Source organism: Natator depressus, chromosome 9 (genome assembly GCF_965152275.1).
Source record: "Natator depressus isolate rNatDep1 chromosome 9, rNatDep2.hap1, whole genome shotgun sequence".
Lineage (NCBI taxonomy): Eukaryota > Metazoa > Chordata > Testudines > Cheloniidae > Natator > Natator depressus.
Window position 1 is genome coordinate 2,254,542 of NC_134242.1, and position 24,849 is coordinate 2,279,390.

Consider the following 24,849-nt stretch of genomic DNA (forward strand, 5'->3'; position numbering starts at 1 on the left):
CGGAGTGGGGAATCAGGCTCCTTCTCTGTGTGTTATTTAGTTTAAAATCTCTCTCCAAATCCAGGAGCCCTTTATATCCTGTCATCATAGAGAAATGCACATTCAGGGCAGAAAATATGGCAAGGGTTTGCAGTGGGAACTTTCCCGGATTAACAGGGCTATGACTGGGCCCCTTTATTGCTGATGATGTTCTGTACTTTAATGGTTGAACACTTGCCAATGAATGTGGAGGCTGCTAGGATGCCAGTTACCATCGCTGCCCCCAGAACACAGGCGTTAACCAGGTGGAGCAGAGAGGTTAGGCCTTTTTGAAACAGAATTAAACATAGCTTTTATTCTGGTGTGTGACACCTGGACATTACAGTGATGGGCGCAGTAGAAACACAGAGTGGACAAGTTATGATAGAGAAAGCTGCTTTATTCTAGCCAGCCACAGCTTAGCAAGTGCCTCATAAATACTGAGGAGTCCTTGTGGCACCTTAGAGCCTAACAAATTTATTTTTATAACAAACAAGGACTCCTTGTTGTTTTTGCTGATACAGACTAACATGGCTACCTCTCTCAAACTTGTCCTCATAAATACTGGTGATTCTTTTGCAGAGAGTGCCCTCCAGCAAACCACTCCCTGTCTTCTGTCAGCACCATTCTAAATAGGAATGGAACTGCAAATGCCAGAGATGTCCCCAGCAGCGTTCTAAGCTATGAAGACACCACTCTATGGCCACTAACTACAATCAACTGCATAATTCTAGCATTTGTCTTTTCCAAGGGAAAGCCATTCAGGAAACCCATCTATACTAACTGTAAGTATAACTGCATTAATATGTGCTTTCCAGATATTTACTCAACACGGACAAATAGTTTGCTAAGAGTAATGCTTTGATTTACCTCCACCTTTTGTGATTTATCTGGACTTGAACCCATGACCAGCATAGCAAGCTGTTATTGATGGAAGACAGCTCCCATTTCACCAGCTGGAGGCCAGACTCAGCCAAAGCCCCAAGTGTAGGCTTTTTCACCAAGGTTAATTTTTATACCAGCATGACCCGAGAGAGGCGAACTGGCCCTATTTGGGAAGTGGGCGTTTAGAGAGCGACACAGCAATTAATGCCAGAACTGTTTGTTAAAATTTGAAGACAGATAACAAAAAGGGGGAGATTTATTTGCTGAAATTCCATAAGCAAGATCTCCTTGCGATCTTTGAGGTACCCAGCTCTGTCCGGCATACGTTCTGTGGGACAGGAGCAGAAAAGTCTGTGATAAAGGCACAAAATTGGATCACTTTCATTTGAGTTCTGCTGAGTGATTGAACGACCCCCTAGTAGCTCTTGATTAACAGATAGCTCCTTTCTGCCTGCAGCTGTGTGCTTAGAGAAGCAAGAGGAAAGCTTTGCTCAGCCACAGGAGGGTTAATTCCAGTGTGTACTTTAGACTGCAGTAGGCCCCAAGGTGTTCTGTACAGCAGCAGTCGGTGGGTAGCTGCCAGATTTCAAGCTCCCAAGCCGAGTCTGGTGAAGAGTCTTCTTCTATGCTGACAAACAGGCACAAATGCTCTTAATGGGAGCTGCCATTTGGCAAATGTTACAGTGCTCCTGCAAGGCGCTGCTGACATCCAGCTTCCTCATCTCTCCTACATGCTTCACCCTGCTCTGGAGGGTGTCACAGAGCAGTTTGCTCGCCATGGCCCATTCATCCTCGGCTGCTTTACCAAGGCAATGATCAAGGCTGCCTCTTGGTGTCAGCTGTGGCAGCATTTTTTGTGATGTGGATACCTGGCCACTTGGAATTGCTCTGCAACCAGCAGCTCCTTGCACTTGAGTAGGCAGAATGGCAACAGCTTTCATGCATAGAGGGTATGGGCAAGATACATATCAGCAACCTGGAAGCGTAAGGCTCTGTGTCTGATTAGCAAGTCCCTGAGCCATCCGGCCCTTACTTCAGGGAATACTTTCACCCAGGTAACACAACACCACTGAAGATCATGTGCTCCCATAGTCCATGTGTGGAGTTCACCCTCTCCTCACTGGTTGTGCATATGGATCAGAGCATACATCGGGAATAAGACCACCTGTCATTTGAGACCATGTTATCCTGGTGAGAAGCTTGTGTCTCCACAGGGTGGCTTTTAGTTTACACTGGTTGAATTAGTTAAAGCCTGCATTTGGCAAATCGCCCAGGCAGTAACACCAATGTGCACTTTTAGTGACAGAATGGGTGTGGAGTCTCATTCTTGTTTCAGTTCTGCAGCTCCCTTTGTTTGCTGGTAGAATTGGGAAGTTTTGCTAAACAAGGAGATGTGCTTCATAGCAATTCTGCAACACGTCACAGGAGCTGCCAGCCCTTTATAAATAATAACCCAGTCCAGTAGCAGGGGTTTTTCTGGTTACCAAAACACTTCACAGTGCCACAACGCTCTTGTTCCCCCAGACATATTTTCAGTCCTGCTGCTCATCCAGCTTGGAATTTGCCTTTTCCTCCTCTTTGCTGACATCAGTGCTGTATACAAGGGCATGCTGGTAAGTGGAACAGAAGTTGCGTGTCCTTTTCACCCTCTCTGCATTTTGATCAATTATAGAATCATAGAAATGTAGGGCTGGACGGGACCCCTTCTCTGACGCAGGACCATGTAAATCTAGACCAGGCCTGACAGGTGTTTGCCCAACCTGTTGTTAATAGCCTCCAGTGAAGGGGATTCACAACCTCCCTTGGAAGCCTAGTCCAGAGTTTCACTGCCCTTAATGTTCGAAAGCTTTTCCCAATATTGAGCCTAAATCTCCCCTGCTGCAGATTAAGCCAATTGTTTCTTCTCCCACCTTCAGTGGACATGGAGAACAATTGATCACCGTCCTTTATAACAGCCCCTAAGATATCTGAAGACTCATCAGGTCCCCCTCCCAGTCTGCTTTTCTCAAGACTAACCATGCCCCATTTTTTAATCTTTCCTCATAGATCTGGTTTTCTAAAACTTTTTATCATTTTTCTTGCTCTCTTCTGGACTCTCTCCAATTTATCCACATCTTACCTAAAGTGCCGTGTCCAGAACTGGACACAATACTCCAGCTGAGGCCTCGCCAGCGACTACTGGAGCGGGACAATTGCCTCCCGTGTATTACATATGATACTCCTATTAACACCCCCCGAATATTAGCCTTTTTGCAACTGCATTACCTGGTCGGCTCATATTCCCCCCAGAACATCCAGAACCTTTTCAGCAGTACTGTCCCTTAGCCCGTTACTCCCCATGCTGTAGTTTTGTATTTTATTTTTCCTTCCTGAGCACAGTACTTTGCACTTGACTTTATTGAATTTCATCTTGTTGAATTCAGACCAATTCTCCAATTTGTGAAGGTCATCTTGAATTCTAATCCTGTCCTCCAAAGTACTTGCGACCCCTCCTTCTACACATTTTATAAGCACTCTCTCACTCCACTGTTCAAGTCATTAATGAAAATATTGAATAGTTCCAGACCCAGAATTGACCCTGGCAGGACTCCACTACATACACCCTCCCAGTGTGACAGCAAACCAGTGATAACTACTCTTGGAGCAGAATCCTTCAGCCAGTTGTGCACCCACCTTTGCACAAGCAATGCAGAATGTGATCCATGAATCTGATGGTATTACAGATTTATTGACAGATTTGGCCATGCTCCTGCTCTAACAGAAAAACTCCACATTGTTAAATGGACATTTTGTCCATGGAGTGACTGCAGGGCAGGGCTCCGATTGGGGTACTCACAACCAGGTAGCAAAATGATAGAAACCACCAGGCCTGTATTCTACATGGGATATTCCTGGGCAGGGAGTCCTAACTACTCCCCTGCCAGCACCCATCCTTCAGGTGTGATGCTACCATTGGCTAACTTTCCTCAGTGTCGATATAGCAGAAACTTCTGTGGAAAGGTATCCGTGTTTAATGCACTCATCCTTAGAATACAGGTGCATGGTGCAGAGAGCTGCTTTCTGCCTTCTCCCCAAACAAGGACAGCCTGAACATTGGGGAGGAACTTCCCCCAATCTCATTGGAAAGGCATGCCATAGCGGGAGGGAGTACTGCGTATGCCACTGGTCCTGACAACTCCTTTCCAAGCACAGACAAGGAGGAGAACGGAGCCTTCTTTACACAGTTAGTGGGCACTTCATCCTTCCTTTCCCCCCCACCCCACCCCACCCCATGATCTTAAATAGGGTTTCATTAATGTTCAGTGCTGAAGCAATAACTGCCTTGTCTGTCACTAAACCCATTTCAAGCAGCTGCTTCAGATACATTTAGGTCATTTGCACCCTAGGAAAGCAAAAGAACAGGATCCGTGTTTTAACATGACTTAATCCGTTCAGGGATCTCTGAGAAGATAAGATGGCACTAAGATTTCTTTAACTTTAGTGCTGATCCATGTAAAAATAAAACTAGCTGGTCTTACAGACTGTTAGAAATCCATGAGAATCTTAAAACCATATTCAAAATCAAATGACTTGCATTTCTTTTCCAACAGCTTCTCTGCACTCCAACGATCTGGAGGGTTTACATCTTAATCATGCTGTTTGTCACATTTTGTGTATCGGTCTTTGTGGAGGTGAGTGTTTTAGTTTACCCATTTTCCTCAGGACCATGAAGTCTAGCGGAAGTGCTGAGTTCTCCCTGTTCAAATACGACAGGGGGGATAGCTGGCGTGGTGGAGGTACTGCTGAAGAGGATCCGGGGGGTCCAGTGGAACACAGAATGAACGTGTGCCGACAATGCGATGCAGCTGCAAAAAGGGCTAATATCACTCTGGGGTGTAGAAATAGGAGCACAGGCGCCGACTCCGTGGGTGCTCTGGGGCTGGAGCACCCACGGGGAAAAAATAATGGTGGATGCTGGGCAGCCACCGGCCAATCAGCTGTTCGGCAGCAGGCGGGAGGCGCTGGGGCAAGGGGGCAGAAAGAGGTGGAATGAGAGTGGAGTGCACTCAGGAGAGGGGGCAGAGCAGGGGCAGGGCTTCAGGGGAGGGAAGAGGCGGAGCGAGGGTGGGGCCTTGGGGGTGGAGCACCCACCCCGAAAGAAGAAAGTCGGCACCTCTGAAGAGGAGCGGTGTATGTATGACACAGAAGGCAATTATCCTGCTCTGCTCAGCACTGGTGAGGCCGCAGCTGGAGTCCTGTGTGCAGTTCTGGGCACCACACCTTACAAAAGACGTGGACAAACTGGAGTGAGTCCAGAGAAGAGCAACTGTCAGGCTCTGAATTCTAGGCGGTCAGGCCTGGCGGCTGGAGTGGCAGTTTAGAACAGCAGTAAGGGCCAAAGCTGGACTGAGAGTCAAGAGAGGCTGAGAGCAGCAGTACCTGGGATGCTGGTACCTGGGGATGCGCCGTGGGTCAGAACTAGGCTCAGAGTCCATAGACAAGCCAAATCAGGATTGTAGTCACAACCTGGAAGCAGACCGAAGGTCAGAGCTGGGTTGGAGTCAGTCCAAGGGCCTGGGTGTCAGGAACTGGTCAGGAACAGGGCTGGAGCAAGGTCAGAATAGGGCACAGACAAGACTGAAGAGGGCTGGAACAAGGCTCGGGCAAGGGTGGGGCAGGAACAGGGGCAGGATCTAGGGCGGGCTATAAGCACAGGGTTCTGTAACACTCCGAGGCAGCAGGAGAGTTCGTAGCCGAGTAATGCTGCTGTTGCACAGACTAACTTGTGGCTCTGGTGGTGAGAGTGAAATACGTGTGCCCGGGGTTATCTGATCCAGGCCCTGCCCCAGGATAGACTGCTGCAGCACACCTGAGAGATGAGACACTGCAGGTTCTGCTGGAGGGGTGAGTCATTATACTACTGAGCATCTGGGGTGGGGAATGGGTGGGCAGAAGCCTGCCCACATCTAAACGACCCCCCCAGCCAAAGGGGAGGAGCTACTGGACCCAGAGCTCAAATAATTCCAGGGACAACATATGTCCCCCGAGACGGGAGTCAGGGTCACAGAGTCAAAAGCAGGGATCCAGAGGGGGACACTGAGCAGAGACCCCTGAACACCGTCCACTGCTCCTCAAAGGCGTCCAGGGAGCCATTGGACATGCCCAGAGGAACTCTGCCCAGAGACGTGACCTAAGGGAGGATCAGAAATAGGCCCCACAGTCACAGAACACCTCCCTGTCCAGCTTCCTCCTCCTGGTATGGGGGACAGCTGCCTTGCCCAGCAGCAAGAGAAGGTTGATGAGGAGGTCTCGTGACTTCGTGGGGCCATAGATGGGGTTTCAGAAGTGCCGCCAGAACCTGAGGAGATTCTGGAGGAGCTGGAAAAGGGGCTGCAACTTGGCACACTCGAGGTAGATATGCGCCAGGGTCTCCCTCTTGCCGCAGAAGTGTCAGGTGTTGGATAGCGGGGTGAACTGCACCAGGTACACACCTGTGCTCCCGGCTCCTTGAATGAGCTAGGTGAGTCATTGTAGCTAAGTGAGCAGCCAGGTCTGGCTGCGGGTTTGCCTCACAGCAACAAAATGATAAAAGGTTTAGAAAACATGGCCTCTGAGGACAAGTTCAAGAAACTGGGCATGTTTGTTCCTGAGAAAAACACCCTGAGAGGGGGACCTGCTGACAGTCTTCAAATATGTGAAGGGCTGTTCTAAAGAGAATGGCGATCAATCGCTCTCCATGTCCACTGAAGTTAGGACAAGTAGTAACAGCTTAGTCTGTAGCCAGGGAGATTTAAGTTAAGTATTATGAAACTCTTTCTAACTCTCAGGGGAGTTCAGCTCTGGGACAGGCTTCCGAGGGAGGTCGTGGAATCCCCGTCATGGGAGGTGCTTAAGAACCGGCTGGACAAACCCCTGTCAGGGATGGTCCAGGTTTACTTGGTCCTGCCACAGTGCAGGGGGCTGGGCTCGATGACCTCTTGAGGTCCCTTCCAGCCCATTTTCTATGATTCTTCTTTCCCTTTCAGCTGCAACATTATCTTCCTTTAAACTACGTACCCTAAACACTTCTAATGCAAGTAACCTGATAAATAAACCAAACCCCATTTCTGCACACCTTGGTGTGCGGACTACACTGCTCCTTCTCTTTGTATTCCCTTTGGAAGCATGAGACTGAACATATTCAGAGAAGACGAGCGAGTCCTAAATCACCTGCTGGAGAACAGTGCTTGCAGACAGTAGTTTGTACCACGGCATGTTTCCATACCAGCGGCAGACATTTGGGGCCAACTTCTTAAAAACTGCCCCCTTTGTGCCCCCAATATGCAGATGCAAACAGCTAAAGGCATGGTTTGTCATTGTAGGAGTGAGAGCTCACAAATTAGGTACTTCAACTTGTAAGTGACGTTTGTTGGCACAGCATTGCACCTCCAGTTATTTGTCCCTGCCAAGCTGAAACCTCACAAAAGGAAGGTTACGGTCAGGTTGAAAATCAGGCCCTGTACCCTTCAGATAAACCAAACTGAAATCCCTACATTGCATGCATGTAACAGGAGATGCTGCTTGTAAACTGGGAAGAGAGATTAATGTAGCACTGGAAAGTTGCATGCTTTGTCATTCCAATGTAACAAGTGAATAAGGACCTGACCCTACCTATCTGGAAGCCTGGAAGAGTTTGGGGTGCACATGAGTGCGGGATCAGGCCCTGGCTAGGCAATATTCCTGTGTGTGAGGGCAGAATTTTACCCACGCTGCTTTAGTAGTGGGGGAATGGCAGGTGTAGGCCTCCTCCACTCACTTCAGAGCTTTAAGGGGAGCCAGTATTAGCAGCTCTATTTCACTTCACAGGATGTCATCCTGCAAAACAGACATCTCTGGCTGCTGATTAAGAAATGCTTTCGATTCCGGTCTCAGAGCCAGTATCGGAAGTGGCAGAGGAAGCTGGAGAAGGATCCAAACTGGCCTCCTTTGAAGAGAAAAGACTTTGCAGAAAACAGCAAGAATGAAATCTACATCAACCCAATCTATGAACACGACAAAGAGAACTAGAAGCCAAAGATGACAACTTGTCCTACTTTATATTGAACCTAGAATATTTTCAGTTTCATTGGTAAAAGATTCAGGGGGGTTTGTGTAAACACACGAACCCAAAGTCATTGGAGAGATGCAGGCAGTGTCTCTTACAGCTGTACCCTTGACAGGAATTATTTTATGGCGAATTACCATTTTCTGTGAAGCTTTATTGACCATTTGAGCACTTTTTCTGTCCAATTACAAATATGCTGAAGAAGATTAGAGTTTTGCAAACTTCCTGTAAAACAATGAGCATCTGATTCTCCGCTGTTGCTGCCAGGCTAGTCAATGTACTCTACTAAGACTCTTGTGTAAGCTGCCAAACTACAATTAAAAAAAAATAGAGTTGATTTTTCCTGGGGTTTTGCTTTTGAAGTTCTTTGGGAGAATTTCAAGCTGCAGGTTTGGGGGTCATGTTTCTTTGATCCCTGCATAGCACTTCATGAATTTGGGTGGTGTATTGGGACTGCATGACTTTTCTGGGCATGGGGAAAGACGTGTATGTAAATTTGCAAAATCCTGCCCAATATGGAAACCTAAAGACCAAATGGCAAAGATGTGTTGTTCAGAGAGAAAATTTCTTCCCTACCTGAAGGAGCTAAAGATGCGACAGGTGACGTACGTAATCCCCACAAAGCCTGACGTTATCCCCACCCAGACCCCCACATCATCCCCATACAGAGCTGCATCCTCCAGTTCTTGCACAGGTACTGGCTGCAGAAATGGGACCAGTGAGGAGTAGCCTACTGTAATGCAGCGGATGAAGGCCTAACACACTGAAAATTTTCCCCTAGTGGCTGGGCTGGGGGTGGGCATAGTCACGCACAGTTATATTTATACTAAGGAGAATGAGACACATTCTCCATTCACATCCCTCACAACTTTTCAACAGTGCAACCCCAGTGACTTCAGTGTGGAGTGGGGTAAATTTGATTTATAAGGCTTAGGCCTGGCTAGGGAAGATCAAGTTTTAGTCATCTCTCAATCTAACCGCAAAAACCTATCCATTGCAATGGGAATTTGCAGGCAGAACCAGAGAGAAAACACCTGTTACTTCGCTGTCCAGAGTCTGATTTTCCCTGGCTCAGACTCATATGACTGAACCACGTATACATACTGCGCCAAATTCAGCCCTCATGTAACAATCATGTCTCTCCACTGAGTTCAAGGGATTAAATGAGGGGAATTAGTGCAAAGTCTGGTCCTCTTTGTTTTCACACCCACCTTGCTGATGGTGAAAGTTGAAACAGTGCAGTTCAGGGTTCAGACATCATCCATGCATGAGAGGCTGAGCGCCTACAGAGCTTGGTTAAATGCAGCTCCTTTACTCGGAAAGCGTTTACCCGTCCAATAACATCTGCCGAGAAATGGCCCTTGGCTACACAACATACGCTCAGATTTATTTTCGGATTTATTATAATAGGAAGTAGGTGTTTGTTTGTTTTTTGCTGTATTTAATATCCAGTTTAGTTTAAGAAGAAAGGGAAACACTAGACAACAGTGCACTACAATATACACCCAGACATCAGACTCAGTCCCCCAGACACGGAAACAAGTGTCAATAAAAAAGCTCTGATTCAAGTAGGGACGTGTTCAACAGCAGACAACACTCTGCAGTAAGTACCCTGAGCCGGACCTGGGGTTGGCCTGCGCACGACTGCAGTCCATGGAGTGGCACAGCGTGACAGCCAGCACTGGAGTTAGTATCTTGTTTTCAGGCTTCAAAGAACAGTTCCAAACCAGTGGGCCAGTTACACCAGCTGCTAGCCAGTGAGAACGCAGCTAAATCACTCAAGCACAAAACCAGAGTCATTACAAAAAACCCAGGTGTCACCCACATGGGACTGGAAGGTGAACCGATGCTAACAGAATCTGCAATACACGCAACTTGCTTTCTTTGGCACATTCCCCACACCACTTCAGGAATGCTGTATCTACCCTCCAACCAGCAGGAGGAAACGCCCAAGAACTGAATTTAAACACGGGCTCAAGCTCAGTTTCTGGCTGAGGCTCTGGGGGGTGAACAGCTCCAGACCAAGGACTGGTTTTGCAGGATTTAGAGTTATTTTCCCAATCTTGGCTCACGGAAGGTCCAAGCCCCAGGGGTCACTAAGGAACCAGGAGAGGTAGGGTTCAATGCTAGCAGGTACCCGCTATAGCAGCCCGTCTGAGCACGGGCAGTCTAGAAAAATAGTGGGGGCTGGGCAGGAGCGCAGAGTAGCCAGAAAATGCTGCAGTCGCGTTCTTGGTTCTGCCCCCCCTTGGTGGTCTGAGAGTGAGCTAGACCGGTCCAGAGGAACAGCACGCAGGAATCATTTCACAGGTGGGAAACAGGTCTGTTTCTTAAAGCGAAAGAGCATCACATCCAAGACAAAACACTCATTTAAAAATAAAAAGGGACCCTTCTCTCCCTCTTCAGGAGAAGGGACCTGCTCCTGCATCCCATCTCCTGTGGCCTGGAGAGCAGCTGTGGGTTCCAGCATCGCAGGTGCAGCATACGCCCTGGTGCACAGTACCACACCACACAGCACACACCACAAATCTAAGCAGTTGGGATTTTCCACTTGTAAAACCCACCAGTCGTGGGATGGGGAAAAGGCCCCTCAGAATATTTGTAAGTTTCATTAATATTCTTTTTAAAAACACATAAAAACATTTCTCCAAACAGGTAAAAAAATATAAATTATTCACTGAAAAAACCCAGCAAGTCAAATCTATAAAAACACTGTCAGCAGCAATTGTGTATAAAGCTCTTTTGTTGGCTCACGGGCCCAATCACCAGCAAAACAGCACCAATGAGGATGAAGAATTTGCCAGGGAGTCAACTGAGGCTAGCAAGAAAATCATTATCTGCAATTGAATACAAGTTGCTATGACAAAAAATACAGCTAGTGACCTTGGCAACAGTGACGTCCTTGGCAACAAGCGTCTATTGTAGCTTTATCCGTGGACTGAGCTGGTTCCATTCCAATCTGGAATCCAACCATCACATGCTGTAAGTTTACCATGGTATGTGGTTAATAATGCCGCTCCCTGGATTTGTTCTGGAAAAAGCCCAACAATGAGACGGCACCCGCAGCAGCTGTTACAAACCCAATGGCACTGATTGCTCTGTTAGCCTGCAAAGGAAACACAAAGCTGCCTGACGACATCACGAACACTGGGTTTTTCACACTTGAACAATCTCTCGTGATGAACACAGTGGATACAAGAGATGCATGCACGAGACAGAGCAGAGCCGGCCGAATGCTGATCTCACAGTACACTGGCTTCCTGCCTGTGGAATTCAGGGACTTCCAAGTAACTACTGATTTATGCAAGATCAGAATCAGGCCCAGGACTCATGCCAGGAGGTCACTCACCTTTGAGCAAAGCAATGTCTGCTCTGCACTCAGTCCACAGACAGTACATGGGGTCAAACGCTGCTCTCAGTTATGCCACTGTGAATCTGGAGTGAATTCCATTGACTTCATGGTTATCAGAATCTGGTCCTCAGCTTCTCGTCCTGGGCCTGATCCAAAGCCCACTGAAGTCAGTGGGGGTCGTGGTCAGGCGGCATATCGCTCGCCCTTGTGGCCAGAGGCAGGACGGGTTTAAGAAGCACATTTTCAGTTGAGTGCGCAGGGGTTTCTCTGCACAGCTCGATAGCAGCGTCCCCAATGCAAAGCCAGTAGAGGCCACGGGGTTTAAACCTCCCCCAACAAAACACACCCAGAATTCACCACAACAGGTTTAAATTGCTGGGACTTCCATATACCAGGTTTGTTCTTGACAAAACCTGCAGTTAACAAAACTTGCCCAAGTCCATGTGGGTTTCTCTGCATCAGGGAGAAAGGACCAGATTCTGCGTGAGCTCCACACTGAGAAAACGTCCCCCCTCGCTTTGGGAACTTGTGGAAGCCACCCCCGCAGCCCCCAGATATGCTGCTGGACAAGGGCATGCTGGGATCGCAGCTGGGGAGCAGCTGCTACCCCTGGGATAATGCAGCTTTGAGCAGAGAAGAGCCTCACTCGCTGCAAACAGGGCGGTTCAGCCAGAGGAAGTGGGACTCCTTAGCAAGCTGTGCGGCCGGGCGAGTCCTGCAATCAAGGCAGAGCAGCCGGCCAAAGCCAGGCAAGGCTCAGCGGCTCTGAGTTTGCAGCGTGCACTGCATCCCACCCCACCAGCCCTTCCCCTCGGAGGGAGGACCTTGCTGCAAACTGAGCGAGAAAAGCCCTAGGTGGTGGCCTCTTTGCACAGAGCTTGCTGCAGGGCTGGTCAAGCTGGTGCCATGTGGACACGGTGCAGATCCTGCGGGACACCCGGGAGGAGAGGGGAGTAGCGCGCCCCGTGCAGGAGACGGCAGCCTGCCTGCCCCACACTCAATGCAGCTGCATGCCCATGGCACCCCTACCTGCTCGGAGACCCCCTCCCCATAGCGCAGCAGCGTCACAAAGTGCTCGCAGTTGTTGCCGAGGAGGTCGTAGGACACCTCCTGGCCGATGAGGAACTCCGAGCGCCGGATGATCTCCTCCACGGGCAGCGGTGTGTAGGCGTCGTCGTACTTGTTGTTGATTCTGTACGTGTCGCTCCCCACCACGTCCTTCAGGAGCTGCATCTTCACCAGGGCCTTCCTACTGAACACAGACTTGGCACTCGCCAGCGACGACGCGGCCCCTTCCTCTGGGAAAGGCAGAGACAAGGCTGAGCCGGCTGGCCGGAGTGCAGGACAGCCACAGCACCAGCCGTCCCGCTGGCCACGCTCGGCTCACTCAGGGGTACTTCCCCTGGGGCCAAGGGGGGGAACCCAGAGCCTGCCCTGGGGTGGCTGCCCTGCGGGGCGGGGGGAAATGAGACCAGAATCTGGCCTCTCGCGACCAACTGGTAGTCAGTCCTTCTCCGAGTCGAACGAGAATGACAGAAAGGGGCTGCCCCTAGGGGGAAGGGGTGGGAGAAGGGGCCATCCTTCTCTCGGCCCTCATGCACTGTGGAGGGCAGTCCTAGTCTTCCTCTCACCTGAGCACAAGGACTGCATGAGCCACCCAGAGAAAGGGACACAGGCAGGGCTTGATTTGTGCCAGGGCTGAGCCCCGGCACCTCTGGGCCCGGCACCTCAGAGCCCTGGCACCTCCGGGCTTACCACATCAGTTATGGATAAGGCTACGATTTAGTCACAAGTATTTTTAGTAGAAGTCATGGTCGGGTCACGGGCAATAAACAAAAATTCACGGCCCATGACCTGTCCACGACTTGTACTATAAACACCCCTGACTAAATCCTAGGTGCTCTGGGGGGTGGGGGAGCGGCACGGGTCGGGGGGCTGCCCAGGGCCCCACTGCTGCTGCTCGGGGGCAGGGCCGGACTAGGGTTATGAGGGGTCTAAGGCTAATGGGAGGGAAGGGCCTAAGTATGAATTACCGTATTGCAAAAACAATTATGAAGTCATCAAACATTTATCTACGTACATATTTACATATTATTTATTTACGACAAATTAACAAGTTTATTCTACTCTCACTACACTCAATTCTTCAAACAAACAATTTTTCCCCCTAGCTTTAGCTGTGGCAAAGTCATGAATGATGTCATCATAATCCAAAGACCTGACGATTTCATTCTCAGTGCTCAAGACGGACAAAACACTGAGAGCTCTCGAGTCATGGTGGATCGAGGACATTTCTGACCCTTGTGAGAAGAGATGGAACAATCTCCACTACAGCTAGTGATCATTAGTGACAAATACAGCCGTAAGGCAGTTTCAACATTCGGGAGCCATTTGATCACATTGGGCTCAGTGATAACTCGGCGCATCCAAATAGATTTGCTTTCGTCATCTTTTCTCTCTCTCTCTGAGAGTGATGTGATGTGAATTCAACAAACTGGAGAAACTCTTTAGTAAAATCTACTGGGACATTGTCTGGGAACTTCTGACACAGACATTTGATACCTTCACTGACTTCAGAACTTGAAATGTTAGGCGAAAAATGTGTCCGTACACTAAAGGTTTTGTCAATATTTTCATAAGCCTCGGTCCAATATTCTAATGAACTCTTCAGTTTGTCAATGATTGTGATGAAGGTATTAACTCTGGAGGCCTCCTTGTCACTGAATGAGTGGGCAGTTATATCGTTGCATGTCTTCTGTCTTTTCCGGCGTTTGGCTGACTTATACTCATGGTTAGCAGTTGTTGCAGCCCCCTGAATTTCATACTCATCAAAACTATCCCGCAATTGTTGAAGAACAGTTCCAAGACTCCTCATTAGATTTACACCAATGGAAAGGTCAATCTGAGCACTTTGCAAGCTTAGACTGCACCTGCTGAATGGCTGAAGTGTATCATTCCAGACCTCACACAAAATACCAGTTTCCAAAGTGTGCATTGCATCACTCAGGATCTTTGCATATTTTCTTGTTGCTGATTTTTGAGATTCATCATCCCTGATGCTCTCTAGCGCTTCAAGGATGTTGGGGTATCCCAGAACAGCTGCAGGCACAGCTTCAGTGCTGGCATTCCACCATGTCCCTGAGAATGATTTGGGCACTGGGCATCCCTTTGGTAGCGAATCTCTAAGAATTGTCCAATGACTGGTTGATGCAGAGAAAAAATTGTAAAATTCTTGGACAAATCCAAAAAACGAAACTGCTTCAATACAACAATCCACGGCAGACTGGCCAGCAAGGGTGAGCTAGTGGGCAGCACCTGGCATGTAACCAACCAAAGTATTGCGCTCTTTTAGCTTTGCCTGCCTCCCTGAATATTTGCCACTCATACTGCTTGTATTGTCATAGCTTTGGTCACGACAAAGGCTGATGTCAATCCCATTTTCGGTGAGGAAATCGAGTAGGTACGAGGCAAGTTTCTCCCCTCTGTGGCTGATGATGTTTATGAAGGTCTCGAAACGCTCAAGTGCTCCACTAGGTAGCACATAACGCAAGATGACTGTCAGCTGATACACATGTGACACATCCGTCTGTTGAGTCATGTGATGTTTCACTCCATATTCTTTATGAAAATATGCTTATGATATGAATATGACATAACTGAGATGTACTTTATGCAAGATGAGTCTTGTAAGATCATTGGAAAGATTATAATTTACTGAATGTGATTATCCAATCTGTGTGCCTGTATCATTTCTACATCTGAAGTTAGGAATATTGACTATTATCTGTATTTCAACTATGCTACTTTGGGCGACGCCCACTGCTAACACTTCAGGTACAACAATAGAAAAGCCAGACAGGGTGGATGACCCATCAGCAAGGACAATGGGCTGTGAAAAGCTTGGCCTTCCTGTGGACGCTCCATACTGCCACTGACTCATGGACACTGTGATACTACAGGGTCAGGTGGTCTTGTCACCTGATACTAAAACATTACCTGGGACTTCTTGTAACTTCCCACTGGAAGGGAAGGGGGGTCAAGTTTGGGAAACAAAGGATTTCCGCCTTATGTAAATCCTATATAAGGGTGGGGAGGAAGGCAAACAGGACTCCTCCTCTCCATGGCCTGTCTGCCCAAGAAGAAAGACTGCAAAAGCCACCTGAAGGGAAGGCACGGGAGAGTCCAGACTGAGATAGGGTCCAGTCTGAAAAAGAATATAACTGGAACTCTGAACCACAGAAACTTTGCAACCTGCCTAAAGTAACATTTAGGGTGAGAATTTACATTTTGCATCTTAAGTATATTGAGCTTGGCTTGAATATTTTGCTTTATTTGATCAGTAATCTTCTTTGTTCTGTCTGTCATCTCTTATATTCACTTAAAATTCACCTTTTGCAGTTAATAAAATTTGTTTTGTTTTATTAATATAACCCCGTTTATGTAATTTCTAACTGGGGGGGAAAGAAGTTGTGTGTATCTCCCTCCACGTTGAGGGAGGGGGTGAATTTCTTAAAACCTTTGGGTTTGTATCCCTTAAAGGAAGTGAGCACCAGAGTGTTGGGGCAAGCCCCTAAGGCTGAATCATTCCAGAGCGGATCCCTGTCTCTCTGTGCAGCTGGGTGTAGCCCTGCCTGTGTGCTTGGCAGGAAGAGGCCTGTGAGCTGAGCCCAGCAAGGCTGGGTAAAGGGGACCCAGGCCGGCAGAAGAGGCTGACTCAGTGGCATCCCAGCACATCCGGTGACACCACAAAGGGCTCAAACCTGTCACATGTCGATGGACATTGAAAAAAAATCCCACACAGAATCATAGAATATCAGGGTTGGAAGGGACCTCGGAGGTCATCTAGTCCAAACCCCTGCACATGTGCAGAATTCATGTCACCCACAGATTTCTTTGCTTCCCTGTCAGAAGTCAGATGATTTAGTTGGGGATTAGGTCCTGCTTTGAGCAGGGGGTTGGACTAGATGACCTCCTGAGGTCCCTTCCAACCCTGATATTCAATGATTCTATTCTATGATTCTATGAAGGTCTCTCAGGTCCAGGGTGAAATTGAGAGCGACCCCAAGCAGGACCAATCCTCAATTTTTGCCCCAGATCCCTAAATGGCCCCCTCAAGGATTGAACTCACAACCCTGGGTTTAGCAGGCCAATGCTCAAACCTCTGAGCTATCCCTCCCCCCCACCAAACTTTGATCTCATCTACAATGGCTGAGAGCGTTGTCTTTCCCAGCAGTGCAATGAATTAATCACAAATAGTCTTTGATAGATATGATGTACGGCCTTTTCCACAATCTGCATGTTGATTGATGTGCTGAGCTAAGAAAGGGTGGAACTTAGCGATTAGCTCTAGAACACCAAGGTAATTGCCATTGTGTTTCGATCCAACAGTCTCATCTGAGCCTCGGAATGGCAGACCACGTTCAGCAAGAAAAACTATGGTTTCAACTACGTGTCTGAGAAAGTTCTTCCAAAAACTGGTTTTCCATTTAGGTATCAATTCTGCCACTAACTTTCTTTGGGGCATGGTAGCTGCTAACGGACAATGTATGCTGCTCACTCATTGCATGATTGGTAACGTATGCAGTGTTCTTCCAATCCCTGAAGCCTTCGCAGAACGTTCCCCACTTTTTGGTATCAGAAAACAAGTGGCAATAAAAACACTTCACTTTCTTCTGAGAAGGCGAATAGATGAGCCATTCTCGCTTGCCAGTCTGTTTGTTAGGCTTCCCATAGTCAAACATTGGTTTGGTCAGATAATGATTCTGATTGGTGTACTCTCGCGTTGTCAATGAAAAGTCAGCAGCTAGACTGTGGCATTTCTGTGGGCCCGTCTCAGTCCAGTGTGCCATGAGCTCTTGAGAAGTGGTGTCCCACTCGCCTGGATCGCTGGAGAAGGAAGTGTTTGTATTACGATCACTGGGAAAGTCTTCAGGGGGGTGGGGGGGGGGAGACTTCAGCCAGAGAAGTCACAGAAGTCAAGCTGCTCCTTTTCATCAGGGGCAGGCCTGGCAGGTTCACTTGGGCTGGTATTCGCTTGGACTTCCCCGCCATCAGACTTAGTAGGAGGAAAAAACATTAGGAGAGAAGGAGTTCCTTCCAGCACTGCGTCTTGTCTCTGCCGTCTTTCTTCGGCCTCCTTCCATTTCTGCCGTCCTCCTTTCCTCCGCATGGTTTCTGTTGGCCAGTGTAGGCCTACTGTGTACAAAGTTCAGTCTGGCTTGGGCCCACAAACACTTCCTTAGCCCACAAAGACAAAATCACAGCCACCATCCATTGAATTCACCATCTGGATAGATTCATTTGTACAAAGCAATATCTAAAGAGACAAAAAATATCTGAGGGCCCCGCTACCAGATGTTACTTCAATATGGAAAGGAGGGCTACAGTAGGGCCTAAAAATAGAGGGCCTAAGGCTACCGCCTTATTAGCCTATGGGTTAATCCGGCCCTGCTTGGGGGTGGGAGGTGACCCAGGGCCCTACCGCTGCTGCCCTGGGGGTGGGGGGTGGCCCGGGGCTCTTCCACTGCTCCAGAGCAGTGTCCGGGACCAGCTGCCGGTGGCCGCCCAAGCAGCGGGAGGTGCAGCTGGCCCCGGGGCTGCCACGCCGGCTGCTGCAGAAATCACAGAGGTTCCAGACAGTCCCAGAATCGGGGACCTCCGTGAAAGACTCGCAGCCCTGAGTTCTGAATAAAAAAACGGCTTGAGCCCCGGTACCTCTTTCATTACAAATTAAGCCCTGGACACGTGGTCCCTTGGCACCAGCCAGCGGTGCTGGAGAGACCCTCTCAAGGGGGACTGGGAGCCCGGCCATGCCCCGGCTGCTGAGAGCATGCTGAGGGACAGCACCTCCCGCAGGGCAGCTCGCTCTACCCCCACCATGGGACAGCGCCTGTAGGGCAGTGAGTCCCAGGACGGCCTCTCCCACCGCCCAGACCCCGCTGACCCAGGTAACTGAGCAGCCACACCCCGTTCACAGCCTGGGGCACGGCCATTCACCCAGCATCTCAGGGCCCCATTGTGAATGTCACCGGAGTCCCCACGCCCCAGGAAGCGTTACGGTTTTAAAGAGGTGAAGTTAAGTGACGTGCCTGAGGTCACCCAGCAGCCAGTAGCAGAACTAGGAACATCCGTTACACTGGCCACTGAGCCCCACTTCCTGCCCTCAGTCCCATCTGTATCACAGTCCTGTACAAGACTCCCAAAGCCGCCCGCTATTCCCAACTCACAGCCCTTTCCGAGGGACAGACCAGGCCAGGACTGCCAGAGCGCGCACCCTCTGCCCCTTTTATCCGAGAGCCGCGGCATTCACCCTGCATGTGCGCAGCCGCTCTGGCTGGCCGGGAACGCTCCTCCCCCCAATGAATCAACGTGGGGCAGCTCTTACCGACAGGCGCCACATTGATGATGTACCCATCCCCCAGATACAGAGCCCAGTGCTGATAAGCCGGCCGGAAAATCTCGATCAGGTCCCCGGGCTGGGGGTTGCCCAGATACGCCAGACTGAAGCTGTCATTAGCCGCCATCTGCAATGGGACAGACAGAGACACCAACTCTGAACGTGTCCCTCCCTGTTCCGCTCAACACGCACGATGCAGGAGGGGTCTGGAGTGTGGACAGGGAACCACTTAGGCAGGTACCAGGAGACAGTGGAGGAACAGAACATTTAGACTGAGAGTTAGCATAAATTCCTGACAAGGTGCAACATACTTACAAAGCATGCGACTTTCTTCCCTCCGGTGGCTGGAGGGTAACAGCCTGCTACTGCTACCAGCTCATACAACTGTTCCTTTGGCTCTGGTGGCAACGAGCTCGTGCTTTGGTCTGGGACGCAAACCCTGCCGGGGCTGTTGCCAGGGCAATCCTTCCCCTCACCACTGGGACAATTTGAATTGGACAAGGCACTATTGACCTGCTGGGGGAAGAAGTCACTGCAGCAGGGGATGGGCTAGAAGAGATGCCATCCAGGGCCTTTTCCATCCCAAGCTTCTATACTCCTGGGGGAATTCTGCACCAAAATAATAAAAATTCTGCACCAAAAAATTAAAAATTCTGTGCACAATATTTTAAAATTCTGCATATTTTATTTGTCAAAATAATGCAATATAATCATGCCAGTTTCAATTATTTTGGTAATTTATTTAAACTACAATACAATGGATGGAGAATTGGAGTGGGGCGGATTGGAGGAAATCCCCAAACTTCCTTTGTCTAATAGTAATGTAGCTTGGTTTGACCCTTTATTTCCAGTTATTAGGCAACAAATATATGGAGCCATATGCTCAGTGTTACATCATAGGCAACTGAAGAGCAAGTGAGGGATGGAGAATTTATATTGGCTATTGACCATCTCCAAAAAGGTCAGCACCAAACAGTTCATGGAGCACATTTTGATAGGAATTTTTTTCACTCCAAAAATTTAGACCAGTTCTAATCTCTAAAACACTGTAAGCATTTCTAAAGCCATGATGTCCTTTACACCACTCTGGCAGTGTAAAGGAGCCTTAAATCTTTTACACCTGTTTCATATTCCTGGGGGAATTCACAAAGACAATGGGAACAATTCACTAAGCAGGCAGGCTGCTACATTCTGCTCTGCCCCACGTCTACCTCCTAAGAAACACCCCCAAGCCGTCCTCTCCATGCCGAGCGTGTTGCGATAGCGAGCAAGAGGGACAGAGCGTCTCTTTCTCTCTCACGCATGACTGCACAGCCCCCCACCCACACCCCATCCCATCCCAGCAGTGATTTATGTCTCTACCAGCTACTCCAGGCGCCCGAACCAACCTGCCTGCACTGCCAGGGAGAGGTGCATGACCACTCTTGCGGGCTTCCCTTTGCGTCCCCACAGAAAAATGGCTTCATAGAATCATAGAATATCAGGGTTGGAAGGGAGCTCAGGAGATCATCTAGTCCCACCCCCTGCTCAAAGCAGGACCAATCCCCAACTAAATCATCTGACTTCTGACAGGGAAGCAAAGAAATCTGCGGGTGACATGAATTCTGCACATGTGCAGTGATGCAGAATTCCCCCAAGAGTAGCTTCTATCCCTAAGTGGCTGCAGGCCAGATTCTCCCTCCTCTCACATGGGAAACTCTGTGAGGTTACAGGTGGCTGCTAGTGGCCCCCAACCACCAGGCTAGAGAGTTATTCCTTCCCTCCCTCAGTATTTAATGTATCCACAATGGAATGGCTTCATCAGGAGGCACTGAAAGAGCCCACCCCAGCACACTATAGCCAAGCAGTTAGGGCACCAGCAGGGGTGTGGCCCAGCCCTGAACCCACATCTCCCGCATCCTAGGCACTTGCCCTGAACAATGAGCTATTGGCTGCTCTGGGGTCGCTCTCAATTTCACCCTGGACCTGAGAGACCTTCCCGAGGAACGTCTCCTTGAAACCAATACACTGCCATGAAAAGTTTCAGTTTTGACAAATCCGCTTTTTCCAACAAAAGAAAGTTGTGTTGAAAAACTGCAAACCTGCTCGAGTCCCTCCATGAGAATTTCCGGTGTTATTTAAGAGAAAAAGTAAGTTTTAGCCCTCATGATTGCAGAGAAAAGCTGGAAAATGTGGCCCTGAAACACTCCAAACTCAGAAGGCAAATAAAAAGACCTTAAAATTATTTTACTTTTAACCTATCATGATTCTTAAGCCAATTTCAGGATAGTGTGGGACCAGGCACATCATGCTATCATTTGGGGTTGGTGAGATTGCGAGCAGGATGAAGAGAATAACAACACCTACCGCCTACCTAGCACAGTTCATCTGTGGATCTCAAAGCACTTTACAAAGCAGGTCAATGTCATTATCCCCATTTCACAGCAGGAGAAACTCAGGCACCGAGAGGTGAGGATTTCCGCCTGATGGATTTGTAGTTGGGAAGATTCAATTACAATGGACTAAATGGAGAGAAGTGAGCAGCAGTAGAAGAATGTGTCAAACTGAAACGTAAGCTCTACAGGGCGGTAATTAGGCCTGTACTGGTGCCTGGCTCCGAATGCTGGGCATTGGGGAAGAATCAGGGGCAGATCTTGAAGAAAGTGGAAATGAAAGAGCTGGATGGATGCCTGGAGCTACACTGATGGACCATGTTCAGAATGAACAAATCAGGGGAAGTCGGAAGATGGCACCAACTACAGAAAGGCTGAGGAAATCCAGGCTTAGGTGGCTTTAGGCAAGTGCCAAAAACAGGGTTACATTTAGGAATGGAGGGTCAGAGAAGGGTTGGAAGACACAGCATTAGATGGATGGATGTCATGGGCCAGGATCTGATTAGCCGCGGAGTTCCCGAGGAATTGCTCCAAGGCAGACTGGAATGGGGGAGCAAAGGACTCAAAGAGGCCAGCCAGGACCGGTGGGACTAAGGCTACAAGAGGAGGAATTCGAACCCAGAACAAGCCGGAGTAATAGCAGTGCGGTCTCCACATATATCCAAATGGCGATGCCCATTGGATCTGTTTTGCTCGCTGGAACAAGGAGGTCAAATTCTCCAGGCTCAGCTTTGCAGATGTTTCTGCAGAACAATTATTCAAATCCATTTTGTGGGGCTTCTCCTCTGTTTTGACACAAATCATTTCAGAAACCCTGTGCCTCCTGGCTGCGTTCGGAAGCAGGCTCTGGCAATTACAGGAGCAATAAGGGTGGTCTTGCTAATCAGCCTAATTTCCCCTTCCTTAATGTTTTGCCACGACTGTTTACCACCTTGTTTAGCAGCCTGCTGAATAAGCCCCCCTCAGCAACTGCGTAATCCTCTCTGGGCTTCCTAGGTACTGCGGTGACGGCCACTAGGATAAAACAGTAACGCCGGTGGAGAGGACCCACATTCAGCACGTTTGGTCTTTACTCTTCACTCCCTCCTGCCCGCCTTGGCTCACAAGTGCTGCTCTTGTCTTTGCCTGCAGCGACTGCCCATGGTGCTCAGTGCCCGTGCCACGCAACACCCACGCCATGCAGCGCCCACGCCTCACAGTGCCCATGGTGCTCAGCACCCACGCCACACAGCACCCAGGGCGCTCAGCACCCACGCCACCCAGCACCCAGGGCTCAGCACCCACGCCACCCAGCACCCATTCCACACAGTGCCCACGGTGCTCAGCACCCACGCCACGCAGTGCCCATGGTGCTCTGCACCCACGCCACCCAGCACCCAGGGCTCAGCACCCACTCCATGCAGCACCCATTCCACGCAGTGCCCATGGTGCTCAGCACCCACGCCACCCAGCACCCAGTGCTCAGCACCCTCGCCACGCAGTGCCCATGGTGCTCAGCACCCACGCCACCCAGCACCCAGTGCTCAGCACCCACTCCACGCAGTGCCCATGGTGCTCAGCACCCTGACCCCCCAGTCCTGCCTTACCCCGGGGCAGCCGGAGAATCATCCACAGCAGCAGCCAGGGCAGCAAGGGCCCAGGCCGGGGCTGTCACCACGCCCCCCTCTCGGCCCCAGGCAAAGCGGGGCGCGGGGGCGACTGCTCCCCGCGACGCCGGGGCAGGACCTTCCCCAGACAGACGCCGCCCGCCTTGGCCCGGGCCGGGGCACTTACCCGGGGGGAGCGCTGCGGGAATGGCGCCGGGAGCAGCTGGGGCGGCCCCGCGAGCGGCCCCCGGGCTCCGGTCCCAGCCGACACGAGTGTGACCCGGAGAGCCCCCGAGTCGGCCCGGCCCGGCCCGGCTCGGTTCGGCCCCGGCCGACAGGGACAGGGACAGGGACACGGACTCACACACACACGGAAAGCACGCATCCACCGCGAACACACACACACACGGACACAGACACACGCTGCCATCACTCACCGCCAGCTGCCTCACACTCACACACACGCCGCGATCACACACACACTCACACACAGACACACACTCACACTGACTCTCTCTGCAACACAACCGGCCTGTTGCCGGCGGCAGCTGCCACGCGCCCCAGGCGCCCCCCCCGGCAGCGGCCCCAGAGCCCGGGGGGAGCCGGCGGGGGGGGCACCCCCCATCACGGGCCGGGCCGGGCCGGGCCGAGCCGGGGGGGCGGGTTCGAAGCTCGCCTTGCGGCGCCCGGCCCGGGGGGAGCCGGCCGGGGGGGGCGGGTTCGAAGCTCGCCTTGCGGCGCCCGGCCCGGGGGGCAGCGGGCAGCGGGCAGCGGGCTCGGCCCCGCGGGCCCCAGGCAGGCGGAGATCCGGGCTCGCTCCGTGCAGGGGCCGGGAGCCAGGGGAGCCGGGCCGGGGGCTTGGCTCGGACCTTTCCCCGCTCGCCCTCGCACAGGGCGCAGGTGGGCGACCCGCACCGCCGGGGAGTGGGGCCCTGCGCCGTCTAGGGGCACCCAGACCCCTTAGAGTCCGCCCCGCAGCCCCGGCTGTCAGCCCATGCCCGGCTGGGTCTGGGACAAGCCCCCACCGGTGACTCCGACAGGCTGTTCCCCGAGGCCGGAGCAAACGGGTTAATCTCTTTCCGAGTGGTCCCGGTGCCACTTGAGGGGACAGACCGGCTCTCCCCGACGGCGTGTGGGTCACACCTGGCGGGAAGGAAGCTGGGAGTGGCCCCCTTGGCAAAGCTCGGGGCTGGAGGGAAACCTGGGATCTTGCTTTCACAGCCCGTCCCTGCTCCAGCCCTGCCTCCATCCCAGACCGAGCCCCCATCACGCCCCCGCCCCAGTAATGCTGCCGCAGGGCCTCACGGACTGCCCCATTGCTGGTGCTTTCCCTGGTGCCCTCACGCCTGGCCCAATGTCTCCGTCCCGGAGCTTTCGTGGATCTGTCGGATACCAGGATCAGGGCCCAGACCTCGCCCTTGAGTCTGCTGGCCGGGAGGCGGGGGAGGGCACGGAGGGCGGGGGTGATGTGCTGGCGGGGCAGAGCAGGGGGGCTGCCCTGTTCTGTACCGGTTGGAGGTTCCTGCCCGCAGAAGGATGGCCAGGAGGAGATTCCCCCCAGGGTTATTTAATGAGGCTTTTTGCTGCACACGTCATACTTTTACATGCAGTATCCCACCGCAAGGCCCAGTGACTCCACTGGAAACAGTGACATGGCACCAGGGGTCATGGACCATGGTCCTGTCCACATGGCCCCCCGAGTGCCTCCCTGGGATTAAAAGGAGACGCAATGCTGTGCACACATGTGATCCTGTGCATTCACTCCAGGACAGCTCAGCTGTTCCTCATGTCACGCTGGACAAACACTCCCTCCTTAGGGAGTCAGTGGGACACAGTCACCCCTGCAGTGCGCTCTCTGTGTCGGACTCTCTGGCACTGATTCAGGCGTGGGGAGTGGGGACAGCTGTCCCAGCCGGGTGGGGTGGGGAAAGCTCTTTTCCTTGTTGAGGAATTGGGATTCAGGAGCCCTGGGAGGGCGAGGGTGACATTGGTTCAGTGCTTTCCACCTCTGCCGCAGGGAGATAAAGGGTGGGGGGGCTCTCCAGGGGGCTCTCCAGGGATCCATGGGTGCTGCTGTTCCACCCTCCCCTTCACCCCGTGATGGAACGATCTGGGGGGAGTTCTGGCCGGGGAACTGCACAGAATCTCCTCCCCTGCAGCCACATGTTCAGTGCTTG

At 51.0% G+C, this 24,849-nt stretch overlaps 3 protein-coding genes across 5 annotated transcripts in view; 1 reads left to right on the forward strand and 2 right to left on the reverse strand.

The window, feature by feature from the left end:
- Positions 1–8,230, forward strand: part of ATP13A5 (ATPase 13A5) — a 52,070-nt gene extending 43,840 nt beyond the window's left edge. The window contains exons 27-30 of the mRNA XM_074962852.1: positions 601–803; positions 2,428–2,516; positions 4,494–4,574; positions 7,729–8,230. Coding sequence (XP_074818953.1) covers positions 601–803; positions 2,428–2,516; positions 4,494–4,574; positions 7,729–7,929 — 574 coding nt within the window. The 3' untranslated portion in view covers positions 7,930–8,230. The remainder of the gene's footprint in view (positions 1–600; positions 804–2,427; positions 2,517–4,493; positions 4,575–7,728) is intronic.
- A 959-nt stretch (positions 8,231–9,189) lies between these two features.
- Positions 9,190–23,126, reverse strand: PLAAT1 (phospholipase A and acyltransferase 1). 3 transcript variants are annotated; one of them, XM_074962854.1, is made up of 4 exons: positions 23,110–23,126; positions 18,703–18,841; positions 12,348–12,616; positions 9,190–11,072 (listed from the first exon to the last, which is right to left on the reverse strand). In XM_074962854.1, the coding sequence occupies exons 2-4, from the start codon at positions 18,839–18,841 to the stop codon at positions 10,971–10,973; spliced, it is 510 nt and encodes a 169-aa protein (XP_074818955.1). In that variant the 5' UTR covers positions 23,110–23,126; the 3' UTR covers positions 9,190–10,970. The 3 variants fall into 3 exon arrangements, with proteins under 3 accessions (XP_074818955.1, XP_074818956.1, XP_074818954.1); XM_074962855.1 differs by lacking the exon at positions 23,110–23,126 and adding an exon at positions 22,860–22,952; XM_074962853.1 differs by lacking the exon at positions 23,110–23,126 and adding an exon at positions 22,673–22,741.
- The window catches only part of LOC141993665 (zonadhesin-like), a 28,801-nt gene continuing 25,467 nt past the window's right edge, over positions 21,516–24,849 (reverse strand). The window contains exons 23-25 of the mRNA XM_074963206.1: positions 23,698–23,815; positions 23,404–23,613; positions 21,516–21,626 (exon numbers count right to left, since the gene is read on the reverse strand). Coding sequence (XP_074819307.1) covers positions 21,516–21,626; positions 23,404–23,613; positions 23,698–23,815 — 439 coding nt within the window. The remainder of the gene's footprint in view (positions 21,627–23,403; positions 23,614–23,697; positions 23,816–24,849) is intronic.

Excerpts from the sequence above, each read along its gene's own strand:
- PLAAT1 (XM_074962854.1), bottom strand. The coding sequence starts at position 18,841 with ATGGCGGCTAATGACAGCTTCAGTCTGGCGTATCTGGGCAACCCCCAG. Across the intron at positions 12,617-18,702 it reads CATCAATGTGGCGCCTGTCG|AGGAAGGGGCCGCGTCGTCG; the intron begins GTAAGAGCTGCC and ends TGCCTTTCCCAG. Across the intron at positions 11,073-12,347 it reads GGGAGGGGGTCTCCGAGCAG|GCTAACAGAGCAATCAGTGC; the intron begins GTAGGGGTGCCA and ends TTTCCTTTGCAG.